This window comes from Delphinus delphis, chromosome 15, assembly GCF_949987515.2.
Source record: "Delphinus delphis chromosome 15, mDelDel1.2, whole genome shotgun sequence".
Classification (NCBI taxonomy): domain Eukaryota; kingdom Metazoa; phylum Chordata; class Mammalia; order Artiodactyla; family Delphinidae; genus Delphinus; species Delphinus delphis.
The window spans coordinates 4,713,788-4,729,818 of NC_082697.1; the positions used below are offsets into that span (position 1 = coordinate 4,713,788).

General features: G+C 42.9%; 1 protein-coding gene across 3 annotated transcripts in view; it reads right to left on the reverse strand.

Moving 5' to 3' along the window:
* Window positions 1-823: 823 nt before the first annotated feature.
* The window catches only part of RAB22A (RAB22A, member RAS oncogene family), a 53,455-nt gene continuing 38,247 nt past the window's right edge, over window positions 824-16,031 (reverse strand). The window contains exons 4-8 of one of the 3 annotated variants that reach the window (XM_060033365.1): window positions 14,049-14,120; window positions 13,851-13,957; window positions 13,106-13,215; window positions 8,379-8,507; window positions 824-948 (exon numbers count right to left, since the gene is read on the reverse strand). In XM_060033365.1, coding sequence (XP_059889348.1) covers window positions 8,410-8,507; window positions 13,106-13,215; window positions 13,851-13,957; window positions 14,049-14,120 — 387 coding nt within the window. In that variant the 3' untranslated portion in view covers window positions 824-948; window positions 8,379-8,409. Of the gene's footprint in view, window positions 949-4,765; window positions 5,699-6,969; window positions 8,508-13,105; window positions 13,216-13,850; window positions 13,958-14,048; window positions 14,121-16,031 lie in introns of those variants that run through there. The other 2 variants (XM_060033364.1, XM_060033363.1) reach the window with 2 other exon arrangements.

A 16,031-nucleotide genomic window follows, 5' to 3' on the forward strand; every position in this document is an offset into this window, starting at 1 on the left:
ATGCAGGATGGATAAACAGTAGTTTATTCACACAGTCGAATACGATAGAGCAGTGAGAATGAATGTGAATACTGCAGCCCATGTTGAATGAAAGAAGCCAGACCCAGGAGTACATACACTACGGTTCCAAATGCTATGTATGGTAAAGTTCAAAATTAATCTCCTCCAGAGAGGTGCAAGGTGGAGCTTCCGGGACGTGATGATGTCCTGCTGTTTGAGCTGAGGGGTAGTTACGTGGGTATGTCTCCTTTGTGAAAATGTATTGAGGTGTATACAAGATTTATGGAACTTCCTGTATGTTACGTTTCAAAAAAAAAAATGGCAACAAACAAAAGACCAAACTAATGACAAATAGTTACTTTAACTGAAACAGATAAAGATTATCAGGGAGATGCTTTAAAAACAAATTATATGCGAGCACTTACTCTTTGTCAATGTTGTGCTGAATGCCAGGTATGTAGGTATCTCCCCTGAACAGCCACATGTGGTTGGTGCTCTATTATCTTCCCATTTTACAGAGGAAGGCCCTGAAACTCAGAGAGGTTAACAACTCTGTCTAAGGCCACCCGGCCTAGAAAGGCGCTAAGCTGAAGCTCAAACCCAAGTCTGTCCATCTCCTGGCTTTGCTGCTCTCTCTGGTTCCCTCGTTAGAACACATCTGTCCTGTCAACACAACCATGGCATATAGACAACTGTGCTCCTCTCGTAGAGGGATATCAAAGAGAAAACGAGTGTGTGAAGCTGTGCTTCTGTGGGCAGTGCACGGACTGAGGGTGTCCAGGGCTGAAGTCCACACTCAACGGAAATGCTGGCATCGCTGACGAAATCCAGCAGATAACAGAAGATGGTGTGAAACTTTTTGCTCACGAGGTTGGGAAGCAGCATTCCCTCCAAACGCTCGCTGGAGGCTTTGCAGGCCTGCCTCCATCATCGTTCCCCATCTGAGCTCTGCAAGGACACGGACAGGAAGGAGCTGTCTAAGAGAGAGATGCTGGGAGCTGGACTGATGGATACAAATACCGCGCTGCTCACCAGACACTACAGCTATCAAAGTTCTGGCATTCCAGTTTTCAAAAATCATTTTAAAATGACTCCGGGAGATTTGGTTAAGACAAACGTGTGATGAAGACTATCACAGGGCTTCCCTGGTGGCGCAGTGGTTGAGAGTCCACCTGCCGATGCAGGGGACACGGATTCGTGCCCCGGTCCGGGAAAATCCCACATGCCGCAGAGCGGCTGGGCCCGTGAGCCATGGCCACTGAGCCCGCGCGTCCGGAGCCTGTGCTCCGCAAGGGGAGAGGCCACAACAGTGAGAGGCCCGGGTACCGCAAAAAAAAAAAAAAAAAAAAAAAAAGATTATCACAAAGAAAAACCACTTGAAAGGCAAATACGTATATCTGGAAACATAGCATTTTTATTAACAAAATGTTTACACTCTCCTTACAATACAACAAATTTTGTAGTGACTTAGCATGTTATACTCTATAAAAGTTTAGTATAGAATATTCAAGCTAAAACAATATAGTTTAAAAGTATGCCAAATCAACCACCACCGCAACTACTACCAGCCTAAATGTAAAAAGAAAAATCTTACAACAAAAATCAAAAGATCCAAGTTTTCTTTCGTCAGCATCTACAAACAGTACAGACATCATACAGTTTATATATAGACTTAGGTCCAGCCCAAGGTTAAGACTGCAAAAATAAAGTCTTCAAACATCCATATAAGCTTGGCAAACCATCATTACAATATTTCATCACAGGTAATCAAGCGATGCGTCATGCAGAGAAGCCACGGCTACAAATTTGGGCTGTTTGTAGTGCAACAAGGCGGCCTAAACTGTAAGCAACTTGATTTTTTTCATAATAGACGCTATTATAGAAAGGCACAAATATCTTACTCCTTGCATCAGGTCTTGAAAAGGCATGACATTCTTAGGAGAAATAAGAATTGCTGGTACAACGGCTTAGCTTTTTTTTTTTTTTTTTTTTTTTAAATGTCTAGGCTCATCTCCACAGCCGTTTCTCTCCAAGACTTTAGACTTGGGGTTTTACATAGTTTAACAAATGTTCTATTACAAACTAAGCGAGGTGCTGACACTTAAACTGCCTCATCGCCCGCGGTAAGAAACATTTTGTTCCGCAGCCATGTTGCCACTGTAAGCTAGTACTGCCCTTTTCCTCGCTGGAAATATTGGACTTCTTCCCCTAAAATTAGCCTTTGTGTGATCTGACAGTACAGGTTGCCTACTGCTTCCCCTGTTGGATGTGGTGGGCAAACTTTACCGCTGCGACCAGGTAAGGCGGCATGGGAAGGCATGTCACATGCGCTGAGGAGGCGGCTGGCGCCCTGCGTCTTTAAGGGAGAGCCCGCAGCAAAATGAGAAGAAGAGAAATAAGGCCAAGAAGTCGGCTTCGATCGCAGAGAAGGCAAGTCGTCCGTTCTTAAGACGGTCAGAGGCATGATCGACAATCATGTGAGTGACTCATAAAGGGAGATGATGGAAAGACTGAGAGGCTGGATGAGAGTAAAAAAAAAAAAAAAAAAATCTTTTCCAGGGCAATAAAGCTCCGTCTACACAGTACAACAAATGGTTTGAAGAACAGCCACCCGTCAGTCGCTCTGACTAGCCAGCTGCTGCTAATTCTCCCCACGCTGAATCGACCAGTCGCTTGGACAGCACATGCATGACCCCCATTAAGAAAGTTTCCTAAACTAGGTAATAACCGCAGAGGCAGAGTCAGCGGAGGTACACAAGTTCAAGCCCCACTTTCAACATTTTCCAGTGGGTGAAACTGATGATTCAAGTATAAATTTCATGAAAAAATTAATAACGATGAATTAAGGGTTAAGCTCCAATTGATGTCACACGCTGCTGGGTGCTGACGATTCCTGAAGTGGGAGGGGGCGTGCTCCACCTCGCCCCCGGGCCTGTCCCACTCTAGCTGGTGCTCACTGGGTGCTGGGTTTGCCCAGGCGAAGAAGGGGTGCTCGGCTTTTCTCCGTGACATAAGACGGGGAGTTTCTTGGATAAGTGCAATTCTGAGTAAAGATTGTCAGCCCTGTGTGTGAAATGCTGTTTTAAAGATGATTTCCTCTGAAGCACCGCTTTAAACAATTTGCTTCTGGAAACACGAAAAAGTTCCTGAATCGAGAAGCTGCATCGAAACCGGAGCATTCTGTTCCTTTTGCAGGATTGCAAAGGGGATGATTAAGGTCTACAGTTTAAAACTGCCAATTAGAGAAGGCTCGTCCAAAAAATCATTCCTATCTGAGGATTTCCCATTAACTGGCTGACTTCCTGGCACTTGAATTCCTGTTCGTGGAAAGCTACCCAGAAGTTTGTTTGTTTCAATTATGAAGCATTTTGATGAGGCACCGGACGCCAGGACCATGCACACCGATCTGAAAATGAACTGGCCATGAGTTTTTTAAAATTTCTGTTTAATTTTTTAAGACTCCATGGTTTTAATTCTAGTATCTACTGATGACACATCCTAATCTTACTATCTATCTAAAATGTTCAAGATAATGAAAGGAAAAGATGGAAGATTTCAGATTTTTCTTTTTATTAAACTTCTGAATCTTTTGTTTGAAAGCTACGAACAGTTCTAGCCTATCTGGAACTGATTATACTCTAAGAGGAAGGAACACAGATATTAGTTATTTCTGATGGTACAGACCAAAAATCAAAGTTGATCTATGCCCCTGGAAGTCCTTCTCGATTTGGGAAGTAAATCATTTTCCTTACATGCTAGGAGAATCCTGAAGGACACACTGAGAAAGATGGAGATTCTCGGTTCTATTTATTCTCTTTCTTCATTATGCCTAATGAAACTTCATCAGTAACAGGTTGCTCACTTATCATTCTCTTAGACTGAAAAAGTGGGGGCTCCTGAAAAATGTAATACCCTCCTAATTTTTTTTTAGACTTTCATTTGCACATAAAACAGGACAAATGCCCCAGCATTCCATTAATATTTCATGAAAACCGGATAACCACATTGCCTGGATTTCTATTACTGGAAGTCAAGACAAGCAAGAGAAATGGGCAGAGGTCACTTCTTTCAGTCCAAGGCTAAATTCACCTCCGCCTCCCTTTGCTAAAACTATACAGTATCATGTTTATCTCCTGGATAAATTTGTTGCTTGGACTGTTTTTTTGTTTGTTTGTTTGTTTGAATCATAGTACCACAGGTGTTAAAACACATCTCCTAAACGTTACCTTGAATCATTTAAAAATTTTTGATGGACCAAGCTAACTGAGGGCAGGTATATATATCGTCACAGCCTGACCCTTGAAGGTACATTTAGCTTCTTCTTTTAAAAAATATTAACTGTTAAGAGGTAGACGATCTCTTGTAGTCAAACAAGTCATGCTGCTATAGCCCCTTTAAAACAAATTTAAATAATGAAGAATTTTTACAGGTTTCCACTCTCTAGCTTATCACTGTTGTTGAACTTTCATTACAGAGACAGGAGGAACACTTGCAGCCTAATGAGTTGGGAGAGAAGAGCCAGCCTGAGTCTGTGGGCTGTCATTTCTCCCCCAGATGTTCTACAGCAGGTACCTAGTACAGATCAGAGTTAAGGGGATTCTAATAACTTTTCCCCAGAAGGAAAGGATTTTCTCATTACTTATACAGGTTCTTGCAAAGACATCCGAATGTGTAGGGGGCTCGTCTGTCATATACATAACACACTGTGCGTGTATTTTCTTATACACTAAGGGGCCATGAATCACTTTCTCAGCGTGTTCTGAAAAAAACAAGTGAAAAAATGCTTGTAAGAATTTATACAACCTCTTTTGCAACTTACTCCCAGCCTGTAAAAAGATGCATGTAACAGTGAACAAATGCCTTTTCAAGCTCTGAGGCTGACATGCCAATTAGCGCAGTGTAGATTGAATTAAATCTGCCCATTTTAACACAACGCCATAACAGTACAGATACGCTGGTTTGACGCCTCCAGGAAAGCCATGGAATAGTCGTCTGAAGATATTTTCATTATTCTATCTCCCAGAGTTTAATTTAGAAGGTCTCCTAGACCTATTTTCCTTCTTGAGAACAGAAAAGAAATAAACACAAAACGTAAAGAGAAGTTCTGAAATTAAATGTGGTTTTCTTTCCCTTTTTATATATTTAGAAATAATAAAACCCGACAACCTCAAGAAGGACACCAGCCCACTTAGAGGAGGTCGGGCCTCCAACAGAGGAGGGTCAATCCTTTCAGACGTGGGGAGGAATCCAGGAAGCCTGTGTACAACGGGAGGCAGGCACCTCAAACAAAATCACACACAGGCGACCAGGAAGTGTGTTATTCTAAAGGAATCAAACCTTTCCTTTGCTATGTGTAGAACGTGGCCTGTGGTTGAAAAGCAGGTGATGGAGGTTTCATTTGGAACCAGAAGGGCCTGTGATAGGCACTTCTCCCTAATCACTTCTTAAAGAGAGTTTAAAATGAAGGACACTTAATCATACCCATACTTTATGTTCTTTTAATCACCAAATGACAGTTAATGAGTTATCACAGAATCAGAAAAACACTTGTGTGAAAGGAGAGTTCTTAAGACCAATGGTTACTAAGATTGGACACCTGCGAAGAGCTGATTTCCATTTCTCTGAGAAGAATCAATATACACTTGCAGCTAATTAATGCTTTTTCTCTTTTCAGTCCCCAAAGTTTTTAAAGATGGCCCTGCGTCATAAGAGAACCAAAAGAAGAGTTTTATAGATGGGCTATGTCTCAATTCTTATACAATCTAGAATTTTCTCATAATAAGAAATAAGAATAAAGAATATATAAAACGTGTACTAGATCACTCTTTAGGTGAATAATCCAAAGTGGGATCAAAATAAAACACTGTTTCTGACTTTAATATTCATCTCTGCATTTGAGAAGCAAACAAGATAACTGAAAACATTTTTCCCCTGTTCTCATCGAGTATGAATTACGAATTCTGAGAAAGCACTGTGTAGTTGTTACTGTTAAGCATTAAAAAGACACCACATGAGAAACAGCCATGGCAATTTCTGAGACAGACCGAGGAAAATGAGAGCAAGAGAGGCCCTGAAACGCATGAGGAACACATGGAAGGAGAACGAGAAATCAGGATGAGAAGGCGGCTGCGGAGGGCTGAAGGAGGGACCCGTTCTGGGCTCCGTGCAGTAAATGTCACAATAGGACGAGAGGCATTCGGAGGGCTTACCAATAAGAGAGGCACCGAGGCACTTTGCCTTTCCCTGTGCACCCAGACATCATGAAATCATCCACGCTGACTGACAGCTTTGGTTGAAAACATGTGAAGGTCACAGATTTGTGTGATCTTTTGGTGAAAAAAGAGGGAAAGGGCCACACACGCGTCGCCTCTCCGTGAATCCAGCAACCTTTGTTTTATGTTGTTGTCATGGAGATAGAGGCCCAGCAGTGGGAATGTTAGGGACAAACCAGGGCGGTGGCCTGATGGCCGGATCCATTTCGAAGTATATGAAACAAAGCCAAACCACCTTCAGGTGTGAAGAGCCCAGCCTTTGGAATCAGGCATTCTCTCTGAAAGCTTGCTAATTTCACGCTGGGAAGGAAGCTAGATGCCGCAGGGGCACAGAGTCCACACGTATTTTAAACAAAACATTAGAATTTTCACTACCAACGTTCCTTCTATATGATTTCGATAAGAGAATAAGCAATTCCAAACGCTTAAGACATACACCAGGGGAAAGGGAATCGTTTTTTACTTAATCTGAGTTATAATTTTCCCATTACAATCTAACCGTATCAAGTGGGGGGCACAAAGAAATAACCATTAGTTTTAAAAGTTTCAACTGTTCAGTTTAAGGATAGCTCTGAAAGCACAATTTAGTTTGAAATTCAAACTGTTTCATTTCCTATTTAATCTTGTACATTTCCTTCTCTTACAATACTCAGGTTGGAAGGGTGCCAAATTAGACCAGGAACAAATTTTCACCAACTTCACTTTAGTGCTTTATTTTTAGATTACATTAAAACCCCAGTAGGCTCCCTGAGGGAAAAGAGCTTTAACCACTAACAGAGGCAGGGGAAAACAAGGGAGACGGAAAGACAGGCTAAATTGTTAACAAGGAGAGCTCTCTCAAAACAGCTGGCCCGAGGTCGCTGTAAAAGCTAAAAGAAACTTACCCCCAAGACCAGGTAGGTAAATGTGGGGAGCTCGGGACCTTAACCTTTTGCCCCGAAGCTAGGAAGGGCTAGTCAGGCTTGTCAAAGTGGCATACTTCTTCACAATGATTTCCAGATGGGACTGGAGGGGCAGGGGTGGCGGGAGGGAAGGGGGGAAGAGAAGGTGGCGGGAAGGTGGCGGGAAGAGAAATCCTGACGGATCACAAGCCACGCGCTCTAAGCTTTTGCACCATGTCAACGTGCTTCAAGGAGCCTCCTGTGCACAGGCTGCGAAATGGGCGGGCACAGTGCGAGAGTAAATGGAGTGTTGAATGAAACACAGAATTTGTTAATGTATTTACATAATTTATAATCTGTAAGCAATGGTCTCGTAAATATAGACTACAACTTTACATATGCTAAGCAACAGATCATTGTCTCCCCCACCAAAATATCTCGGTTAAATAAAAAATTGACAGCATTTACACCACTTTCTTTACTTTCTCTCTTCTTCTCTTTGTAAACCACTGCTAGTCAGTTTGATCATCTGCAATTCAATTTATTCCAGGCAGCTTCTCTACCACCACCACCTTGATCGCGACAGCTTCCTTACAAAGGTGCCAATAATGTGGCTGGTGACACATGCAAACCCAGGGTGAGGCATGCACCTGCTGCTGTGAGTTTACTGTGCATGTCCTGGGCTGATGTACCCAATGCAAAGTGCTTTAGAGACGGCAGGGGTGAAACCATCTCCGTCAGCCCTTATAAATAACCCATTTTAGCTTCAAATAATAAGAGCTGCCATCCCTCCATTCATGACAACCGACCACATTCTAAATGCCACCAAGGAAATGGTATCATGGGTACCAATGGGAAACCAAGGAAATGATCATCTCCACAAGGTCTTTTTCTTCCCTTAAGAACCACAAAAGTGCTAATTTTCCCTTTACAAATGTTACATAAACTCTTGATTACAAAACTACTCAACAATTTAATCCTACCATCTATACAATTATACACTCCTTCTCAGCGAGGTCAAAAGCCTATGATGTAGTCCCTTTGTACACCAGAGATTCTTTACAGAAGAGAAGTCCACAGACTGAAATATTATTGCTGCGGTCTCCAGAGAGGAAACAGAACCGGTCAATTCCTGTGAATCCTTGTTGCCCGAAGATACAAGACCGGCGAGGCGACCCCTGGCGACAGGGCCCCAGCCCTCCCGCTAACTTTCAGGACCACCTACTTCACCGTTGAGCCTGGAGGCCGAGGCTCAGTCAGCAGCAGCTCCGTTTCGGCTCCGAAGGCTGTCTTCGGAGTTTGAAGCCCTTTCCACCGGAAGGCGGGTTGGAGTCAGTGGATGGAATTCTTCGACCTGAACCAAGAGGACAGGAGGGAAGGGAATGAGCTTTCACATTCTCAACCTGTTCATTCTCAGACACAACCATTTTGCAGATGCAATTTGACAGGTTTCATTAAGATTTAAAAAGTTGAAAAAACTTCTAAGTTTGGAAGACTTTCAGATTTACAGAAAAGCTGCAAAGATAACACAGCACTGCTGTATCCCCCTCACCCAGCTTCCCCTGATTTTGGTATCTTATAGTATTACCATGGGATCTGGCAAAATGAAGAACTCGACACTGGAACATCACAACCGCAGACTTTGGTCAGATGCCATCAGTTTTCCCACTAATGTCCTGTTTCTGTTCCAGGGTCCAAAGAAGCGTATCACATGGCATTTAGTACAAATTTTTTTTAACTAAAATATTACATGTTAAAAAAATTGCATCAGAATGTGCCTGTCCCTCTGTCTCGTGGCAGAGGCCACCTTCCAGAGACAGGTGTGTGCAGACATGCACAGTACACACACGCTCTTAAAACCAGGGCAGGAGCAAATAGTGTTTCACGTAATATAACCTGGGCATTGCTCCACCAGCGCGTTCTTTTAAATGGCTCTGCGATACCGCATTGTATGGATGTACCGTTCTTTATCCCCTGTTGATAGATCTTTAAGTCTCTTTCCAATATTTTGATGCTTTTAAAAACAATGCAAAGACTGTGTTTGTAAACCCATGAGTGCATGCGTGGGATAAATGAACAGGCGTGGAAGAGCCGGGTCATGCGATTCTACTCCTGGGTATTTATCTGACACCGACACTGTATTCGCCGTGTCTGTCTAGCACAAATGCAAGAAGGACGTGCAATTTCAACTCTGACAGATGCTGCCAAATTGCTCTGAAGAGGCTGCGCCACTGTGTCCTCCTGCCAGCAATGCATGAGAATGAACAGCTCTCACCTTACTGCTCTGTGAATCATAACGTCGATTTCGAGAGAAGCCTTAAATCACCCATCCACCTGCCTCCCTGACAACTCAAGGGCTGCTTCCTGTACAAAGGCGTTCCTGAAACCCTCCCACTTCCTAACTCTGTCCAACATCTCAGATGCTAAAATCGTCAGGAGCCAGAAGCACGTTACTAGACATTTGTTTACGCAACCATCTCCATTATCTCCCTCTAACGAGGCCCAAAGCTCTTCAAGGGAAGAGATCTCCAGCTTTATGTTTCCAGTATCTATTTAGCATAGCACCTGGCACTGAGGTATTTTGAAAACATGGAACGAACTGACACCTGCATCTTTGGCATTAATGAGGCTGAGCGGGAATCTGCCGACTCTCAGGTCCTCGGGTGCCCAACCTGAAGCCTCTGGCACATCCAGCAGCCTGCAAATCAGGGGTTGGCGAGGGAGAGGGCAGAACACAGCATGGTGCCCGCATGGCTAGGAAGCATCCTCCAGTATGTCCTACAAGCACTTTCAAACGCCTATATGCACTGCTGTGAATACAATGCAAATTTATTTAAAAGCTTCACTGACTCTTCTTGTCATTCCTTATTTCTCAATAAATGGATACTGAAAACGCAGCTGGTATTACAGAGCCATCTCTGAAATATTTTTAGAAGAATGCAGAGAACACCTTCGTGACCTGAGAATAGGCAAGGATTTCTTAAACAGGAGCCCCAAAATGCTAACCATAAGGGAAAATAAGGATAAATTGGATGACATTAAGATTAAAAGCTCCAATTTACTAAAGGAGTTGATTCAAAAATGAAAGTCAATGGACTTTCCTGGTGGCGCAGTGGTTAAGAATCCGCCTGCCAATGCAGGGGACACGGGTTCGAGCCCTGGTCTGGGAAGATCCCACATGCCGCGGAGCAACAAAGCCCATGTGCCACAACTACTGAGCCCGCGTGCCTAGAGCCCGTGCTCCGCAACAAGAGAAGCCACTGCAATGAGAAGCCCGCACACCGCAACGAATAGTAGCCCCCGTTCGCTGCAACTAGAGAAAGCCTGTGCGCAGCAATAAAGACCCAACACAGCCATAAATAAATGAATAAATAAACAAACAAATTAATTAATTAATTTAAAAAAATGAAAGCCAAGGCACACAGTGCATCTCTCTAATAGACATAATCAACAACGGACTCATAGTCAAAATAAACTATAAACACTAAGATAAAGGCAGATAAACCCAACAGGAAAATAGGCAAAACTACACAAAAGAGGATATCTAGATATCATAAAAATGTAAACAGACATCGGAAAGGTGCTCGACTTCATTCACTGCCATAGGCGCAGGTCACTACCCTGCCCCTCCGCGTCGGAGTGACTGGGGTTCGCAGACCCCACTGGTGTCCGTGCCAATATACCCACCCCGAAGACCGTTTGGCAGTAAACTTGTGCTCAACGCACGCATACCTGAAGGCTCAGCCGTCCTTCTCCTGGGTATAAACAGACCCAAGGAACATGTGTACCTGTCGTGTACATGTTGGACGTGAAGCAGAATGTTCACAGAGGTTCTACTTGTCATAGCTCGAAACTGGACATAACTACCCAAACGCCTATCCACACTGTGGGTATTCCTCGCCGCGCCCACCCTAGCACACACACTCCATGTCGATGAGGGTGAATCGCGCACGAATCTACCAAATGTGACGTGGAGCTAAAGACGCCAGACACAAGAGAGTAAACCCAGCATGTTTTAAAAAGCATAAAATATAAAAACAGGCAAAACAAGAAGAGTTAGTGGTCAGGATGGTGCCTCCCTGGGTGGGGAGTGGGGGAGGAAGGCTGCTGGGACGCTGCTGGGTCTTGGAGTGAGCGCCGATTACAGGAGTCTACACAGTCCGTGAACATGCCTGGAGCTTTATACTTCTGATATGAGCACTTCTCAGCATGTATATTAGACTTTAATAAAAAGCTAGCAAACCAGGCACTGTGCTAATGCAATTTTACAACAGCCCAGTAAATAATAAACTCAATTTACATCTCCTTAAATTTTCCTAATCTTTTTGAACATATATTTTTTATTTTTCACAGTTAAAATGAGTATGTACAGGCTAGTTTTTATACAGGAATTTTCATTATTGGTATAGTTCACCACCTTCCTGTTTTTTAATACTGCTGGAGTAAAGAACACTTTATAAAGAAATAGTGATAATTTTAGCACTCATGACACCACACACTTAGATATTTCAGCTTGAGCTGTGAAAAATTCCCGCCTGGCTTCACGCTGCCTTTCAAGAATGCATCTGGGTAACTGCTGTTTACAATCTAGGAAAACGATAACTATCGTGACGCTTCAACGCTGGAAGGCAAGGGCTGGGCTAGAGCTTGCACACCAGCCTCTACCAGCCGTCCCGGGGAGCAGGTGGGCCTGGCAGGCCTGCACAGGGTTCTGAAAATATTTGAATAAGTGGCCAGATTTAAAGAGTGTGACATGTTACATAAAATTCAGATCTCTGGTTCTCGGAACAAACTAAAAACATCAAAAAATAATAACACCGAAAATAACCCCAACAATTGAGCAGCCAAGGGCCTAAATCCCAGTGCGGTTCACCTGCTGGAGCTGGGCCTGCCCTTGCAAGCTGTCAGGGTCGCCAGGGCTTTCTGCAGCGCCCCAGGTCTCAGCCTGCTCCTCTGTTGGGCCGTCCCTGCCTGGCCCCGGTGGCTCCTCCTCTACATGTTGGCCAAGGGCCCTTCCACTTCTCGCAGACCTCTCCCAAAGGATGGATCTTAATGAATAAGTTCACTGTGCTTTGCTGGCTTTCTCCCGTCTTCCAAAGGGAAGTCTGACCTGTTCAGTTAACATGAACCCCAGGGCTCTGCACACCTGCTCTGTCAGGTCTCAGCTTCAGTATCACCTCCTCAGAGAAGCCTTCCCCGACCACTTGCAGAAAACTCTTTCACTTCATCCTATGTTATTTTCTTCCTATCACTGCTCATCATCTGAAAGGACCTCACTTATTTGTGTGTTCACTGTCTCTCCCACAGTGGAACGTGCACCCCAGGACAGCAGACCCCATCTTGTTCGCTGCTGCCTCCCCCGAGCCTGGAACAGTTCTCAATGAATATACTGATGAATTTGAATGAAATGAATAAACAGATACAATCTGTAGAGGATCCCAAAGGTACGCAGCAGCCTCTCTCCTATCTAGTGTCATCCTATTAACACTACTGGGAAGGGAAAGAGGAGGGGTGGGAAAAAGTGGTCTTACGTTTCACTAGCGAGTGCCTAGTATTAATTTTTGAGGGCTTTCTTATAGTGGAATTACACACGCATTTCATTTCCCTTTATTTATTTTGTTCATTTTCAATGACTCTGGACAACTAACTGAAACACATTTAAAGAGAGCAAGAGGGAGAGATGACAGCTTCTAGGACCTCTAGGCCCTGCACATTCTTTATTCAGTAGCAACATTCTTTCTAGAAGGGCTACAGTCATCAGGCAGCAGCTCTCCAGCACTTACAGCATGATATGAAAACCCACCGTCACTCTTAAATTCTCAAATCTCATTCCACTGAGAACAGTATCAGAGACTAGACCACTCTACGTAAGGAGAAAATTCTACTTGGCAAGATAATTCTGTTTTAAGTTGCTCTGCACAGAGGAAACCCATAAGGCACAGAGATACTCACTAATTTCTATAAAGAGTTCGTTTATGTTTATCGCGTTTTTTGCGCTGGTCTCTACAAAAATTGCATGGATGGAGTCGGCGTAGTCCTTAGCATCTCTCTCCATGACCTCTCTGGAAGGCAACGAATTGCAAATCAGAAATTCTGCCCATCAAGAGCTTAATGTGATCCCCACCTACCCAGTAATTAACCAGATTTACGATGATAAAGGATGTCAGGAATGGCTGGTGAATGAGCCCTGGCACCGTGGTCCTCCCAATTACACCACTTCTACGGTTAAAGAAAACAGAACAGAACAGAATAGAACTTGGGACTACTAGCAATGCATCCAATGGAATGGCCAGAGAATCACCGGGGTTTCTTTTCCCCTCAAAGTAGAGCCCTTGCTTGGGGAATCGTGGAAGTGGTCCAGAGAAATTTCCAATAAACGTGCTTTCCTTAAAATATCCTTCCCCATTCAGGTATCCTATGTTATGAGAGCTGAGGGCTACACTAATCCCAGATAATGTCAAGTATGACGCAAATGACGTTTAAATGTATTACACACCTGTCTCGATATATACTCTAATTAGCTCCAAATGTCTGAACTCTTAAATTTTAGTTTGAAACTTCAGGACTCCAACCAAACAACAAAAAGGAATTTTTCAATGTCAGAGATAAAATAAAAGCAAGATTCTTACATTGGCTATTGCTCTGTAAGAAAAGGAACACATAATCAGCACTGTAATCTCCTGTTCTAATAACTTACCTTACGTCGATAAGATCACACTTATTTCCTGCAATGGCAACTACAATATTGGGTGGGCCGTGCTGTCGAAGCTCTTTTACCCAATTCTTTAATGTTGAAAATGTCTCCTGTAACGCAGAGGAGGAAAGCAACTGGAGATATAAGCAACCAAAACAGAGTTTTCAAAATAGTCTAAAGAAAACGGTATGTAAGTCTTACTTCTTTTGTGATATCATAAACAATTATAGCTGCAGCCGAGCCGCGATAGTACATTGGCGCTAAGGCACGAAACTGCAGAGAAGAGGGAAAAATAAAAAACAAAATTGGGAAAACTGGTTAAATATGTTTTTTACTAGACTTTTAACCCCATTATCCCTGCACAAAAGGTAATCCTTCTCTTAATCCAAAGAAGATGACATGATGTTTTAAAGCAAATGAACCAGTAATTACCAAAGGCAAAACCTTTTAATGTAATACTGAAATGCCTCTCAGAAGGTAGTTTAGAATACATTTTTATAGGAATTAAATATGGTGCTATAAACAATTGTTTCAGCTAAAAAGGCTTTTTAATTGAACTCAATGTTATAATTCCCAAATTCATTTGTTCAATAGTCCTTTAAACGTTGGCTTCCCAAACTATCAAAGAGATAAAAACAATGCTGTAAATAGCTCTCCGGAAGTGGCTGCACTGGGTGTTGCAAAGGCAACGCTGTAATCTAAACGCTGACTGTGCCACGGAGATGAGCGCACATTTACATTCGCCACTTGCATGAGCCTGTAACTCGCGTTTTTGGTAACTTCCACACACGTGGCAGTTCCCAAATGCAGGTACATATCTCATTTCATTTACATGAATTTAACTCTGTGTGCAGGGCTCCTTCCCACCAATCACCTCCCTGCCCCAATGCAACAGGGAGGGAAGAGAAGGAAAGGGAGAACAACAACAATTGGAGCAGCGAGGCTGATCTAGTGGGCCATTTCTCGTGATAGAGTGTGAGATGGAAAATGGGAAGCTCTCTCTCCAGTCAACCCTGGTTCCTGGGCATCTGTGTGAGAACCTTGCTCAGTGAATGTGATGCCAGTGTTGAAAGACAAGACTCTTATCTACGCTTGACCTTTGTCTTACACCCTGACTTTGAAACCTGATCCCTACATATGATGTGAGAGATACCACTGGACTCCCCTCTGGGTCTCTGTTCTGTGGCTTCCCCGCAAAACACAGGTAGGAACTGTCATCAGAAGCGAGCATCTGAATACATTCCATATACAGAATTACAGACTCCACAACTTCTTAACCAATGACTTAAACTTTGGCTTTTAAACTTTCATATAATTTGAGTTTTATAAATGAAAGTAAAATTATGACTGTAGACTCCATGAGGAAGAGAGCATGTCTGTTTAGTACCCCATTTTATCTCTGGGCCAGGTGCCTGGCACACTGTAGTAAGGCAGAAAGAAGTGGGGAATAAGGGAATAAGAACTGTTTAGGTGCAGGAGGAGGTCAAACTAAATGCCAAACCCAGATGACCATCCATGTGAAGTTTTACTAGTCTCAGTGCGAAAGATCCCTGCTGCTGGGGTCAAAGCCGGATAACTTCCAATATAATATGTTAAGTTTTAGAGAAGAAAAAGAACCACTAATAATAAAACCTGTAAGCAACTTTAAGGAAACCAGATTATTAGGTAGAAAAGATTCTGGACTGTCTTTCATGCGGTGAGAGTCACAGGAGCAAAGGCAATGATATTAGCTTTCATTTCTGATGCGTTATTCTGGCAACATGCTTTACAAGATGGTTGGTTTTTTGGCTTTGTTTTCTTTGTTTTTTGCATTTAAATTTGTAAGGTAAAATTCATTTAGAGAAGTGCAAAGATCTTAAGTTTGATAAAAGGTCTTAAGTTTTGGTAAAACAACAAATGTGTATGTGTACAACCACGTAAACACCATCCCACTGAGATATAAAACGTTTGTATCAACATGGAAAGTTCCCTAATGCTCTTCTTTTCACGCCCCTTCTTTATCCTTGAATATCCAAGTCTATTTTATTGATATTGATATAACCACAATGGTTTTCTCTTGCTTAAGATCCGCATAGACTATCCTCTTCCATTCTCTTATTTTCAAGCAATCTCTGGGTTTACATTTAAGGGAATCCTTTTATAACCAGCACATTGTTAGATCCTGACTTTTGATCCAATCTGACA